This window comes from Ovis canadensis, chromosome 1 (genome assembly GCF_042477335.2).
Source record: "Ovis canadensis isolate MfBH-ARS-UI-01 breed Bighorn chromosome 1, ARS-UI_OviCan_v2, whole genome shotgun sequence".
Classification (NCBI taxonomy): domain Eukaryota; kingdom Metazoa; phylum Chordata; class Mammalia; order Artiodactyla; family Bovidae; genus Ovis; species Ovis canadensis.
In genome coordinates this window covers 229,250,776-229,266,955 of record NC_091245.1, presented here as the reverse complement: position 1 = coordinate 229,266,955, position 16,180 = coordinate 229,250,776, and the positions used below count along the sequence as shown (strand labels likewise).

The 16,180-nt window shown below is 34.2% G+C and overlaps 1 protein-coding gene across 2 annotated transcripts in view; it reads left to right on the top strand.

Annotated features, from left to right (window-relative positions):
* NMD3 (NMD3 ribosome export adaptor) overlaps positions 1-13,680 on the top strand; it is a 34,647-nt gene extending 20,967 nt beyond the window's left edge. For both annotated transcript variants that reach the window (XM_069561009.1, XM_069560999.1), the window contains exons 10-16: positions 453-570; positions 1,480-1,625; positions 7,277-7,389; positions 7,971-8,043; positions 9,398-9,504; positions 10,785-10,855; positions 11,290-13,680. In XM_069561009.1, coding sequence (XP_069417110.1) covers positions 453-570; positions 1,480-1,625; positions 7,277-7,389; positions 7,971-8,043; positions 9,398-9,504; positions 10,785-10,855; positions 11,290-11,420 — 759 coding nt within the window. In that variant the 3' untranslated portion in view covers positions 11,421-13,680. The remainder of the gene's footprint in view (positions 1-452; positions 571-1,479; positions 1,626-7,276; positions 7,390-7,970; positions 8,044-9,397; positions 9,505-10,784; positions 10,856-11,289) is intronic.
* The last annotated feature ends 2,500 nt before the right edge of the window (positions 13,681-16,180 follow it).

Below are 16,180 nucleotides of genomic sequence, written 5' to 3'. Positions count from 1 at the left end.
AGTATGTCCTGGTGCACACATAGGCATATGTGCTCTTGAGGGGACATTAGATCTTTGATTACACATTGGTACATGTAGACGAGAAGGAGGAACATACGGCTCCTCTGAAATTTTTATGGAGAGTAAATGAAGTCACACTATATTAACACAGAATAATAAGCAAGCATTCACACTTCAGTAAAATTGAAATGAACTAAACAGCTTGGTGACTAGAATCTTTAAAATACTTTTAAAAGCCATTTTTTTAAGACAGTTATCTCCATCTTAAGAAGGTATAGCTTATTTTCTGTTTCTGAAAGGTCTGATTCTCTTAAGCCATTTGTTGATGCATAGAATTAAAAATGACATTTTGGTTTGATCAAATTCACTTTGATCAGGTTTACATTGATGGTGTTTATCAAAGACTCCTACTTAAAATTTGCTTCACACTAAATGTTAGTTCTTATTCCTAGGATAATGTTGTTTGTCTGTCTCCAAAACTGGCACAAAGTCTGGGAAACATGAACCAGATTTGTGTGTGTATTCGAGTAACGAGTGTCATCCACCTCATAGATCCAAATACCCTACAAGGTAAGCTTTAGAAACTGCCTTGACACTTGTATTTAAAAAGCAGTAATAATTTGTTAATGTTAATTTTATCAAGTATTCTCAGTAATATTAAGTATTCTCAGTAATATTGTTTTAAAAAATTAGTTAAAATTAATACTGTATGGTGTTTAAAACACTGGAATTTTTTAACACTTTTGGTAAATTGCCCTTGTATTTTTTTTTTTTCTGAAGAAAAATTTCTTTAAATTTTTAAGTTTTTATTAGTCTTATCCCATTATTTTTACTGAACTGGACTTATTTACCTCTTTTATTTTTTATGACTAATTATTTAAGTTCATTATCGAATTTTAGTGTAGAGCGTACGTTTTAAAGTTTGGAACATTTGACTTAAAAGAAGACCCTATATGGATAGGTGTCTCTCAGTACTTGGTTGCATCACCTACTTGAGCTTTTTCATATGTTTACTGTAATACAAGTTTTCTTTTATAAAACATTGAATTTATTTTGATATTTTCTAGAAAGTCATTTATTATCCTTATCAATTAGAATTCTCAGTCAAAATTCTGTTTGCAGTATTGGGATGAACATCTGTCAGGTAGAAATTTATTTCCCATAAACTAAACACCTAAGATGGCTGATACTGTGTCAAATAAAGTGCCAGCGCATGAAACAGCTATACAGCTGATTGGATCTGATCTTATTTGAAAGGTACTTGTTAGTAGCTACGTAAGATATTTTTGACACCTGGTATTTCTCTTACTCTCTGGGAAATTTGGGGTTGATGTCCCCTGCACTGTGAGTTACCATTCTGGTTTCTGTTGACCTGATGATTCCCATTTCAGTGTATCAACTTCTTCCTAGTTAACACATTTGATGGCTTTTGAAATACTTCAGTTCTTTCATTCTTTAATGTTCTGTGTTTCCTCTTAGTTGCAGATATTGATGGGAACACTTTCTGGAGTCACCCTTTCAATAGTTTATGCCATCCCAAACAACTGGAGGAGTTTATTGTTATGGAATGCAGCATAGTCCGAGATATAAAACGCAGTGCAGGTGCTGGAATGATATCAAAAAAGGTAAGTTCCATCCTGTTCACCTTGCCCTAACCCTAACTTACTGTTTTAGTTTCCCTCTCTCACTTTTTTTTTTAAATTTGATAGTAATTCCAAAATGTGGTTCCAAATAAGCTAACACCACATTCAGTTAAAACTGTGTTTTGTGTTTGTATGCTATTTGCTTTTAACATGTGGCGATTGTGGTGAAAACTATCAGATTTACACTGTCTGGTAAGTTAATTCTTTCTCTTTAATATTAAAATGTTATTATGAAAAAGTATTTATTTTACTTTTTGTATAGAAGGAGCAAATGAGAAGCTTAACCCTCTTTCACTTTTTAAAAAATTTCAAACATTTTGAATTAAATGTATATATATTATCACTACTGAATGCTTCAATATGCATCTGTAAAACCTAGAAACATTTGCTACATAATCAAAGTATTATACATATCAGCTATATAGCTTGCCAAATTTCTTCATTTGTCCCAAAGTGTCTTTTATGGTTTGTTCAAACCAGTACCCATCTGGGGACTGACTGTACATTAAATTTGAATATTATACCTCTTAAATATTAATAGTAGTACCCGCTCTCTTTTTCTAATTTTTTTTTTTTAATGATACCAACTTTCTAAGGCAACTAGGCCATTTATTTTGGTGGATTTATATTCTCATTTCTTCATGATGTTATTTAACTTGCTTCGTAATCTCTTATATTTCCTTTAAAAGTGGATCTGAAGTCTCATTTAAATTTAGGTTAATTTTTTTATTTTGTCACAACATTTCAGAGGTGATGATATGTACCTTTTGTGATATATCAAGAGGCAAGTAATGTTTGATTGTTTGATAGCCAGGTATCTCTGTTGAAATTTTTAAATTTTTTCCCTTTGTTCCTGCCTTCTCCCTCCTTCCTTCCCGCACTGCCTCCCTCCCTTCTACTCAGATTGCTTCAAATGTAGCCAGTAGGAGCCTCTTCAGAATGGTTTCTGTCCTTTAAAGTTTTTTTTTAAATAACTTTTACTTTTTTGGGGGGTTGGGGGGACTTTCCAGGTACCTCAGATGATAAAGGATCCACCTGCAATGCAGGAGACCGGGGTTCAATCCCTTGGTCGAGATAGCCTGGGGAAAGATTTTATTTAGAGCAGTTTTAGGTTCATATCAAAATTAAGAGGAGATAAAAGATTTCCTGTATACCCCTTTCCTCCACACATTGGTAGCCTCCTCCATTGTCATTGCCTTTCTCCCACCAAAAGAGTGGTACATTTGTTACAATTTATGAATAGATTTATGGACATACAATTTATGTCCACATTGACATGTTATAATCACACAAAATGATTACATATTTGACACTGCAATTCACTCTTAGTATTGTACTGTCTATGAGTTTGGACAAATGTGTATCCATCATTATAGTATCACGCAGGATATTTTCATTCCCCTTAGAACGTGCTGTGCTCTGACTATGCATTTTCTACTCCGTCCTAACCCCTGGCAATCACTGTTGTGTTTTTTTTTTTTTTAATACTGTCTCTATAGTTTTGCCTTTTCCAGAATGTCATATAGTCTTCTCCTATTGGACTTGTATAGTCTTTTTATATTGGATTTTCACTTAGTAATGTGTGTTTAAGGTTCCTCCATGTCTTGGCTTAATAGCTTTTTTTCTTAAGCGCAAAGTATTATCTTGATATCCCACAGTTTACTCATTCACCTACTGAAGGACATATTGGTTGCTTCCAAGTTTTGGCAGTTATGAGTAAGTTACTGTAAACATTCCTTGGCATGTTTTTGTGTGGACGTGGGTTTTCAGCTTCTTTGGGTAAATACCAAGGAACATGTTTAATTCTGTAAGAAACCACTGAAGTGCCTTCCAGAGTGATGGTATCATTTTGTACTCCCACTAGCAGTGTATGAGAGTTCCTGTTACTCCACATCTTCACCAACATTTGGTGGTGTCAGGATTTTGGATTTATCCGTGTTTAGGATTTGGGCCATCCTAATAGGTATGTGATAGTATCTCATTGTCAATTTATATTTCCCTGATAATGCATGATGAGGAGTATTTGCTCATGCTTATCTGCTCTCTGTATGTCTTCTTTTGTGAGTTGTCTGTTAATGTCTTTGGCCCATTTTTTAAAATCAGATTGTTTTTTTCTTATTTTTGAGTTTTAAGAGTTATTTATGTATTTTGGATGATGTCCTTTGTTAGATGTGTTTTCTGGAAATATTTTCTCCCAGTACAATTTATCTTCTTATTCTCTTGACATTGTCTTTCATAGAGCAGAAGTTTCTAATTTAATGAAGTTCAGTTTATCAACTGTTCTTTCATGGATCCTGCCTTTGTTTTACTTACAAAGTCATTGCCAAACCCAAGGTCAGCTAGATTTTTTTCTTTCGTTGTCTTCTAGGAGTTTTATAGTTGTGTGTTTTCCACTTAGGTCTATGATCCATTTTGAGTTAGTTTTTGTGGAAGGTGTAAGGTTTGTGTCTAGATTGACTTTTTGTTTTGCATGCCAATATTCAGTTGATTGGGCTTTCCTGGTGACTCAGCAGTAAAGAATCTCCCTGCAGAGCGAGAGTTGCAGGAGACATGAGTTTGATCCCTGGGTTGGGAAGATCCCCTGGAGGAGGGCATGGCACCCCACTCCAGCATTCTTGCCTGGAGAATCCTGTGGAGAGAGGAGCCTGGCGGGCTATGGTCCATAGGGTTGCGAAGAGTCGGATATGACTAAAGCATCTTGCATGCACGCATCCACTTGATCAAGCACCATTTGTTGAAAAGACTGTCTTTGCTCCATTGTATTGCCTTTGCTCCCTTGTCAAAGATCAGTTGACTGTTTATGTGGGTACACTTCTGGACTCTATTTTGTTCCACTGATCTATTTGTTTATTCTTTTGTCAGTACCACACTGCCTTGATTACTGTAGCAGTATAAGTCTTAAAGTTAGGTAGTATCATTCCTACAACTTTATTCTTCTCCTTCAAAATCTTGTTGACTATTCAGGATCTTTTGCTTATCTATTTAAACTTTAAAATCAGTTGTTGATACCCACAAAAAAATCCTATTGGGATCTTTAAAAAATTGAAACGTAGTTGATGTACAGTAGTTTATTTTCTGTGTACAAGTGATTTGATATTTGCATAATGTTGTGAAATGATCACCATGGTAAGTCTAGTTACCATCTGTCACCATACGAAGGTATTACAGTATGACTGACTGTTTTCTTTATGTTGTGTATTATACCTGTGTGGCTTAACATGGGATTTTGATCAGAATTGCATAAATCTGTAGGTCAGATTGGGCAGAACTTAAATCTTGACAAAATTGAGTTTTCCTGTCTGTGAACATGTAACATCTTTGTGTTTTAGTTCTTTGATTTTATGAGAGTTTTGTAGTTTTCTGCATACAGATCTTATACATAGTTTGTTAGACTTAAGTATCTCATTTTTGGGTGCTAATGTAAATGGTGTTTTAACATTTCAAGTATCATTTTTTGTATTGGTAAACAGGAAAATGACTTTCGTTTATAACCTTGTATCCTATAACCTTGCTGTATATATTCAGGAGCTTTTTGGTCCATTTAAGTTTTCTGTGTAGATGACTGTGTCATCTGCAAAGATCATTTTATTTTCATCTTCCTGGTCTATATACCTTTCATCTCCTTATCTTTTGTGGGTTTCCAGTAGGATATTGCAGATGAGTAGTGAGAGGGGACTTAGAGGGAAAGCTCCCAGTTTCTGACCATTAAGTATAATGTTAGTTGTAATTTTTAAATAGATACTCCTTATCAAGTGAAGGAAGTTTCCCCTCTATTTCTAGTTTACTGAGAGTTTTTATCATGAATAAGTGTTGGATTTTGTCAAATGCTTTTTATCTATTGATATCATTGTGTGATTTTTGTTTTGTTTTATTTTTAGCCTGTTGTTAATGACTGATGAGCTCCATTAACTTGATTTTCAAATATTGAACTAGCCTTGCATACATATGTTAAATTCCACTTGATAATGGTGTACATACAGTTCTTTTATATTTTGTTGAGGAGTTTTAAATCCGTGTTACTTAAATCTAGTTTACTTTCCTTGTAATGTCTTTGTCTGGTATTGATTTTATGGTAATGTTGGGCTTGTCAATGAGTTAGGAAGTGTTCCCTTTGCTTCTGCCTTCTGGAGAAGATTCTAGAGGAATGGTATATCTCCCGTAAATATTTGCTAGAATTCACCAGTGAATCCATCAGGGCCTGATGCTTTCTGTTTTGAAAGATTATTAATTATTGACTCAGTTTCTTAATAGCTGTAGGCGTATTCTTATATCCTTTGACATGACTTTCTTTACTAGTCTTTGAAAGCATCCTTACATTTTCGGATAACACCACAACATTTAGGTGTTCTAAAATCACATTGTGTAGTTCTTACCCCAGTATCTGAAATCAGATATTTCTTCAAGCATGTCAGTCCTATTTCTTCTACTTTGAAAGTTAGTATTTAAGAGAAAACACTTATCATTTAAACACCACCACTTCTTCTCCAGTGTATATAAAGCTAGATATATGGGTTTTTTTGTTTTCAGACATTATTAGAATTTAGTCTTTCCCTGGTAATTTGTTTTTTTCCTCTCCCCTCCCCCAGTTTTCCCCTAAATCTGGAACCTGTCTGTAACTTCAGTTTTTTCTTCTATCTTTACCTCTTCTTTTTGCCACATTGAGATTCGTTAATTCTACCTATAATTCTTAGTGTTTTGCTAAGACCCATTTTACTTGGGTTTGTTTTTGTTAGTAAAAGGTATTGGCATGGCTGTACTTAATTCAGCCAGGAAATTTGAAATGTCATTTACAGTTGCTTGTAAAATTCCATGTTGGAAAGGGCCTTTAGTGGTTTTTTGCTTAAAAAGTTCAAACTTGAGAGGATGTTTCCATGATAGTTTTTTTAAAAAGTTGTGCCTCAAAATAGTAGACATTCAGAAAAATTAATTTGATGAAGATTTGGGTGCTGTTGTGGCAGTGGTGCTGCTGGAATTGTTAGATTATTTTCTATGAACTCTGGTGTTTTTAACGGTATGTGTAAAACAGAGGTGTTACTTAAGATATTTGCTGTATTTAAATGAAGATTCCCCTGCATTTTTAGTAGGTGGCTTCCCAGGTGTGCAGTGGTAAAGAATCTACCTGCCAATGCAGGAGATGCAGGGTTGGGAAAATTTCCTGGAGAAGGAAGTGGCACCCCGCTCCAATATTCTTGCCGGGCCATCCCATGGACAGTGGAGCCTGGCAGGCTACAGTCGCTGGGATCGCAAAGAGTTGTACATGACTGAGCACATGTGTGGACGCACGGACTTTATTCTTTCTGCTCAGTCTTTGTTGAGTGATCTCCCTGTGAATACATTTCTTTTGAAAGTTCTATATATGTGTCTGCTTTTAGGTGACAATGTTAATGTTTTCTAGAAGCCTTGAATAAAATCTTAACAAAAATATTTATTTTACGAATTACTTATGAGTTTTTCTCTACTCATAGTTCAGTAATCGGTTAATTTTGACAGTGTTTCAGAGATCTGGAAAGTCAGACACTTTTAATTTAAAATGAAAATCAGAAACCAAAATCAACATTGTATTTAACTTTTCTATGAGATGCTTTTTAAGTTATGCCTAGATTATTGAAGAGTTTATTTTCTTCCCTGTTAAGCATACCCTCGGGGAAGTCTGGGTACAGAAAACATCTGAAATGAATACAGATAAACAGTATTTTTGTCGCACTCATTTGGGACATCTTCTAAATCCTGGAGACCTGGTGTTGGGGTTTGTATTATTTTATATTATTTTAAACTGCCCACTAGTATTGCAGATTTTCTCTGGGAGCCAGCAGAGCTATCTAAAATAAAGTTGTTTATCCTAAAAAGAACTTAAGAGTTCTTAGGAGCTATATAGCTCACTTTATTATTGATGAATAAATTACTCATTGGACAGAAGCTTATAATTATTCCATTTTGGCCATTATCTTAGAGTCATTTGTTACAAGATTTTGAGTAATTGATCCCTGAAATTGTATGATAAGATTATCTGTATAGTTTTCTGGGGAGCAAGTGGTTTTTTGTTAGGCATATGCTGTTGTTAAAATAAATTTCACTGTTAAAATATGGCAGCTATATATGTAAGGAGTCTTTGAGTATGGTAAGATGGGCAATAGTGGATGACTTGTGAATCTCAGAGATAGAATGCATTATTATCTTTACTGTGATCTGTAGAAGCCTATTTACTGCACAACTTCTGAAGTGGGAAAGCATATTAAATGCTTGATCTTAGGAGGAACTGTTAGGTGATCATTTATAAAACAACACGGAAAGAGTAAGTGTGTCATTGTTTCATTGTTTTCATTTCAGGTTTGATTTGGTCAACTGTAACTTAAATGATGAGCATGTCAACAAAATGAAATCAGATAGAGTCCCAGATGTGGTAAGGCTTTAGATTTTTCCCTTTTTCTTGTGTTGATGGGGATTAATGTAACTGTTACGGGGAAGATGCACGAGTTCTCATTTTCTGAAAATAATAAACTTAGAGATTTCTTTTAAAATTGCAGTTATAATAGCAAAATCTTTATGTAAGATTATTCTTTGATAATCTCAAAATCCAAGATTTATTGAGTTTTTTGTTTTCTCTTACCAAATTTTCGTTCTGTCAAATTGCTTGATAGTATCTATAGAGCAAAAATAAATTTACAGCTAAAAATGATGACCTTTATTCTGTTCATTCTTTTAGGCTCAGTTTATTTCATGCCTTTTTTCTTCATTTTTTTGGTGGAAGCTCAGATAGATCTTCTTATTATTAGTTCCCTGACTGGTGATCGAGCCCATGCTTCCTACAGTGGAAGTGTGGAGTCTTAACCACTGCCAGGAAAGTCCCTCATGTATTGTTAAGAAGGCATTTAAAGTTAACACCATGATTCAGGTTTGAATATAATTATTAGTTGAAAATAATCTCCACAATATTAAGTCTTAAGAGAAAGGATATTACTTCTGGGAAAAAAAATGGTAATTTTTAACATGAGTTTATAAGAATCAGGAGCAACAGTGAATGTGAAATGTGAAAGGCTGTCTCCTGCTTGCTTAACTTAATGTTTTAAAATAAATATTAATCTCTTTAGCTGTGGGCAGAAATCAAGTCATGGCATAAGAAGGACTCCCCTCCTCATCACCCAATTGTGCTTTTATTAATTAATAAATTAGGAAATAGAAACATGGTTTAGGTGTAAGTCTAAATTGGTATTTCTCAAAGAGGTCATAAAGAGAAGATTAAAATGGTCTTACAAGAATTTGTGAAATTATTTTATCCCCACTTTATTAAATTGTTCTAGGACATATAGTTGTGAATATATATATGTAGCCTATAAGTATTTGTCACTAAGAATATGAGGGAGAAAAATTGTCTTCCTTTGATAATGTTTCAGAATGACTTACATGAATGGTAGCGGAAAACTGAACTTTGATGTAATAGAAGGAAAAAACCACCAGAAACATGAAATTTTTGATATAAAAAAGTCTCAGTCACTGGAAGATTTCAGTTAGTAAATTTAGCAGTTATACACATAAGGCTAAATGCATTCTCATAAATTATTAAGTGCATTAATAAAAATGTTGAAAGTTCTGACACTGCTTCTTAATCTCTACTCCTTTCCTTTGAGGTATAACCGCTATCATCAGTTGGCGGTCTTTCTGACATTCCCATAACTTTTCATTTAAAAAATTTTATTGGTTTTTGAGGTCTTGTTACTTAGTTCCCATTTTTTGTAATTTTGCAAATATTTCTTTAGGTATTAATCAAGAAGAGCTATGACCGTAGCAAACGTCAGCGTCGTAGGAACTGGAAACTGAAAGAGCTTGCAAGAGATAGAGAAAACGTGGATACAGACGATGAAAGGTCCCACTTCATATATACTTTTTATGTTGTCTTTAATCCTTTTGATAAATCTTTATGGTTTTTATATCATCAAGAAATAGTTACCACATGGTTGCTTCTTGCACTCATTATTAATTTTGTTTTCTTATCAATATGTTGTTTGGATCAGGATGAACAGATATAATAACCTTTACCACAGATCTAGTTATTTTTTCCTGATTTGTGACCTGATGATTGCAATGTTGTTATGGATGATTCATTTGAAAATATAATGAGTTCTTGTGGGTCCAGAGTGTAATCCACAAGGTATAATGATAACCTTGTGGATATCACAGAGAGCAAATGAGTACTTATGACTTAGTGTGAAAGAAAACAGCTCTTTGATACCAAATATGCTGGTTTTTAATTTAAGGAGAAATGAAGATGCTGTGTTGTAGAAAAATTTATTGTATGATTGAAAGAGTGGCCTTAATGATGACATTGATAATATTGGTATCTACGAAAATGAAACGTTTAAATAAAGTTGTGTCTTGAAATGTGAGTGGGAGATAGCAGTATTTATAAAATATAGTCTCATAATGTAATTTAAAATAAGTATGTATGTATAAATATATAATGTTAAGTAAATATTTTAAGTACATATTTGACTTTCATCTATAATCTTAAAAATGGTTGTGTTTCAACTTGACTATACATTTTTTGGGGGAGAGGGTAAAGTATGAAGGGGTCTTCTCATTGCCTTATATTTAATGTCCCCTTATATTCAAGTGTGGCTTCCCTGATAGTTTAGTTGGTAAAGAATCTGCATGCAATACAGAAGACCCTGGTTGATTCCTGGGTCAGGAAGATCTGCTGGAGAAGGGACAGGCTACCTACTCCAGTATTCTTGGGCTTCCCTTGTGGCTTAGCTGGTGAAGAATCTACCTGGAATATGGGAGACCTGGGTTCGATCCCTGGATTGGGAATATCTGCAGAAGAGAATGGCTACCCACTCCAGTATTCTGGCCTGGAGAATTTCATGGCCTGTATAGTGATTGGAGTCACAAAGAGTTAGACATGACTAACTTTCACTTATATTCAAGTGTGTATTGTTTATTATTAATCAGGTAATTTTGAAGGAAAATATTTTTCAAAACCTGTCAGTACTTATTTAAGATCCATATTTGACCTTCAGTTATTATTTTTAAAAATTTTAATACTTGGAACACACTTAACCTTGTAATACTGAAAATGAAGAAGACATTAACTTCATACTTTTTGGTAAAGGAGAGATACTTAAATGTTTCTTTTTCCTTCTGTAGGCAATACCAGGATTTCCTTGAAGATCTTGAAGAAGATGAAGCAATTAGAAAAAATGTGAACATTTATAGAGGTTGGTGAATAAGGAGTATTTAAGTTGTATCTTCTGTAAATAAATAATTACTGCAGTATGAATATCTTGATATCTTAAACTTCGATTCCATAAATGACTTTTATTGTATGTTCTAAAACTACTCAACATTTACCCATCTTCCCCCTAAAAAAAGTCCCAAACTTTCGCAACAGTAAAATATTGTTTACTTTGCTACATTTATATAATTTGCATCCTAGCATGATCCCTCAATTTGCTGTCCCCTATGCAAATAGGTAGTTATTCATACATTTATGCAAGTTTAGTCATTCAATGCATATTTAAGTGCCTGCTCTGGATGTGATATAAGTGCTACAGATATAATATGGTTAAATAGTAGTAATGATGGGGAGGGCAAGTATTTGTGTATTTCCATATTTGTATGTATTTGAAGTTCTCTTTATATTTTGTCATAGATTCAACCATTCCTGTGGAAAGTGACACAGATGATGAAGGAGCACCTCGAGTTAGTCTGGCTGAGATGCTTGAAGACCTTCACATTTCTCAAGATGCCACTGGTGGTGAGGGTGAATCGATGATGACCTGAGAACACGTTATATGTGGTTTCCACATCTGTAGGGTCAGGATGTTGGACAGAATACTTTCACTGTCTGTTCTGTCTATGCCTTCACATTGAGAGAAGAGAAATTTAGTTTTAAACCTGAGTAAATGCAACTATTTCAGTTGCTCACTTGAAGAACTAAAAAGTTGATGGCTTTGAAGTTTTAGATAAAAAATTATGGAGAATGGAATTATTACTGAAATTTAGGCCATTAACAAATAGAAGTTTATTGGCTTGCCTTTTTTATGAGACATTAGTATTTTCATATATTGTATAGCTCTGGCTTTAAAAGCTTGCGAGTTGTGATTCCTTGGAGGTTACCTGAACCTTCAAGCACTAAACATGCTTTTACATTCTTTTTATATTGATTGGTTTAGTAGAAGAGCATATGAAAAGTCATTTTTAGTATGAACTTATAGGGCACTTTAATCTACTTTAGATCATTTTTATATCCTTGGGATAGGAAAATTGGGGGTTCAGTTTATAATTGGACATTCAGTAGGAAAGTTGCCTTTTTTATTTATAATATTTACATCTTCAAAAGCTGTTAAGCTGGGGATAATCTTTTTGTTGCAGAAGAAGGTATATTTAAACTATTAACAAATTATATAGCAAACAGTATTGAAAGGTTAAATAATAATTTATCCCTTAATTGTTTTGGATTGTAGCTGCTTATGTTATAAAAATGTCTTCCTGTCTCTACAAGGGTTTTGCTTTTAAAATTTTGGTTTACAAATTGAGAAGGAATTCTGTCTTTATAAGTTTGTTTCATTGAACACATCACCATCAAAAAGAATGGTAGAATCCAGCATATGGATGATGAAATAATATAAGTGATCTTCTTGCTTTATAAAACCATGAATCAGATTTAAATAGGAAATACCTTTCATATCCTTGAAGGGAAAGCATTGGTTTGGTTTTTAAAGTGTTCCGAAAATGAAGTTTTAAGATCCTATTTCTATAAGTAAGATAACTGAGCATGCCAGAACTAAGAGCCAACTCATAAATTCTATATACATCACTAAATAAGGAAACCGAGTAAGTGCTGAATGGAACACTTTCCTATTTAAGATTTGACTCCTTAATCCTGAAGTTATGAATAAAGCCTTGTTCTTTCTAAAGTGACTTCTTTTCTGTCCGCATATTTAAAATTTTTACCTGTGGTCTGTCTGTATCTCTTCTATGTCAGGACTTCAAAAAGCATGAAAATAAAAACAATCTCCCCCTTTTTTGTGTCCTTGAAGTGATTATGTTTGTGTCATATTTTAGTTTCTTGCAGTTTTCTGAGATAGAGTTAGTGTTTCTTACTTGTTTTGATGTTGTGTCTTTATGAGTAATGAAATCTGTTGGTTGAAAGAAGGCTGTGACAAGATGAGGGAATATAGCTAAAAGCAAAGATGTTAGCCAAGAGTGTGCACAGTTACACTGCCTTGCTGAATCTGCCATTTTAGAAGATAGTTCCCAGGCTTATGGGTCCCAAAATACTCTTGTTGATGTCCCAGAGTTGATATAATTTGAGAAGTGCTGGTATTAATCAGAAACACAGAAACCTGGTTTATAACCCAGTTTATAAATATGAATAATTTCTAAGGCAATATGATTATTTTTTTATAGCTAGATCTGCATGTCAAGTCACTTATTTTATAGGCAAAAGGCCCTTGATGAACAGGGAAGCAGTCAAGGGGAGAGAGTTGCTTCAGTAGTTAAGATGGTTAACAGCGTCAAGCTAGTTCCTTGCCACAGTAGAACCCAGAATTCCAGGCTTTGTGCTGGGACACCAATCTCTGGTCAGTTTTGAAGTAAGTACTAAGAGCATTCCCGTGACTCTTAATTTTATTAAATGTGTTCATGGTGATTCTTACCTTTAGATAACTTGATCTGTTATTTTTAGCCTGAAGGATGTTTATTTAAAAAAATAATTGAATTTTGAGATAATTTCAGACAAAAGTTGCAGAATAGTGAAAAGAATTCCTGGAAACCCTTCACTCAGGTTTGCCAAATGTAAACACAACCTTATTTTTTTTCTTTGTCTTTTAAAATGTTTTTTTTTTTTCCTGAGCCATTTATGAGTAACACCCTAAATACTTGTTTTTTTTTCCTCTTCAAAGAAAGGAATTTTCTTATATAATCACAGTGCAATAATCAATATCAGAGAATTAACATTGACACAATATTGTTATCTAATCAGTGGACCACACTGAAATTTTGTCAGTTATCCAGTCTATAATAAAGTCCTTATCTAAGATTGTGTTGTGTGGAGTTCTCTTACTGGACTTTTTTGATCTGAACCTGTTCCTGAGTTTTTTTAAAGGTGTAATTGGCATTTTTGAGGAGTCCAAACCAGTTGTTTTTGCAGAATGCCTCAATTTAGCCTTGTCTGATATTTCCTCACAGTTATGTTAAGCTCTTTTAGCAGGATTACCCGAGATATAGTGGTCAATTCTCATTGCACTGCATCAGGAAATGTATGGTGTTGATTAGCCCAGGTGTTTTCAGACCTTGGGTTATTTTAAGTTGGTTTTCTCTTTGAAGGGATTAAAATACTTGATCCTTTGCAGTTGTTATTTTAACTTGATTTTTAAAAAATTCATTAATTTTTAAATGGTAAAGCATATACTTTGATTTACAGTTCTTTGAATTTTAACATGTATAAATCCTTATCAGACTTTGGGTTATTTTAAGTTGGTTTTCTGTTTGAAGGGATTAAAAGACTTTATCCTTTGCAGGTGTTATTTTAACTTGATTTTTCTTTTTAAACTCATTAATTTTTAAATGGTAAAGCATATGTTTTGATTTACAGTTCTTTGAATTTTAGCATGTGTAGATCCTTATAATTGCCACTACAATTAAAAAAAAAAGCCTGTCATCCTCCCCAGCTCCCCTGAATTCCCTTTGCTACCCTACCCCTTTGTTTTCAAACTGCTCACCTATCCTTCACCCTTGCCAACTTTCAGTCTGTTTTTTAACCTTAGGGTTTGCTTTTTCCAAAATATGTAATATGAAATCATACAGTATGTAGCCACTTAAGTCTGCTTCTTTTCAGATAGCATGGTGCAGTTGAGATTTGACTAAGGTGTGGTATATATCAAGAGTTTGTTACTTTTTATTTTGAATACTGTTAAATTGGTTGTACCACAGTTTATCCATTCCCCTGTTGAGACACATTTGAATTTCCAGGTTTTGATGATTAGGAGTAAAGCTCTTGTGAACATTTTTGTATAGGTTTTCATTTTACTGGGACAAATAACTAGGGATCTGATTGTTGGATCTTTATAGTATTGTGTATTTAACTGTTTTCCAGTTGATTTGTGCCTTTTTGAAAGTTTCCCACCAGGCCTCCCTGGTGGTTCAGAAGTAAAGAGTTCATCTGTACTGCAGAAGGTGCAGGAGCTGTGGGTTCGATCCCTGGGTTGGGAAGATCCTCTGGCAAAGGGAAAAGCAACCCACTCCAGGATTCTTGCCTGGAGAATCCCCGTGGACAGAGGAACCTGGTGGGCTATAGTCCTTGGGGTCACATGACTGAAGGGACTTGAGCAGTCACACATGCTTTCCCACCAGCAGTGTGTCAGCATCTCAGTTACTGTGTATCCTCACTACCACTTGATGTCTTTTTTTTTTAACCATTTTGATAGATAGTAAATAGTGTGCTTTGTATTTTCCTGATGGAGTCGCAGAGTTGGATATGACTGAGCAGGCACACACAGACACACAAAATGGCTTATTATGTTGAGCATCTTTTCATATGCTTACTTGTTATATGTATATTTTCAACTGATAAAATCGCTGTTCAAAACCTTTGCCTACTTTTAAAAATCAGATTGTTTATTTTCTTTTTGTTGAGTTAACTTTTTCTTTTGATGTTCACGTCCTGTAATTGGCTAGTGGGTGTGCCGTCAGTCTGGCTCCTGTGTGCTTTTCACATGTTCTCTATATATTTGATTTTATTCATGGATGCCGATAATGTAACTCTTTGAGCAAGTTTTGGGTTTCCCTTATTCAGGGCCTTTGTGCAGTCTGCTTTTGGCTTGTTTTCATGATAGGGGCAAATTTTCCTAAAAATAGACCAATTTACTTAAAAATGGGTCAGCCTCAGTTGAGTCATCCTAGGAATTAAGGAATCAGGAAATGGTGTCATAAAAAGCACAGATGTAGGCTGTTCATTCTCAGTTTATCAATTCTGTCACATGTTAAACTAACTTGAGCAGTAAGGTGGTGAGCCTTGATGAAAGCAAGAAATCAGTCTCACTATCTCTCTGTACTTAAAAGTAGTTTAAGGAGAATAATCAGTTTGATACATTTTGAAATAGCTGCCTTACTGCCTTGGTAAGAGGCATGTTGGAGGATTCCTTCCGGTAAAACAAGATCTATAATATTTCAAACTTATTAGAAGTAGGTTTGACAGTCACTGTGTTTCTGTAGCAATTCTACTTGTACAGATGGTCACTGATTTATGATGGTTCAATTTAGAATTGTTCAACTTTATGATGGTGTGAAAATGATGTGTATCCAGTAGAAACTGTTTCGAATTTTGATCTTTTGTGGGGCTAGAAATATGCAATACAATACTCTTGTGCTGTTGATCAGTGGCACTGAGCATAGCTCCAAGTCAGCAATGAGGGTAAACAATCTATAAACTTAAGGTCATTCTGTATCCATACAACCATTCTGTTTTTCCCTTCAGTATAGTGTTTCATTGTAAATCAACTAAACTTCACTTTTAAAAAATTTCGTAAAAAAATATTTGG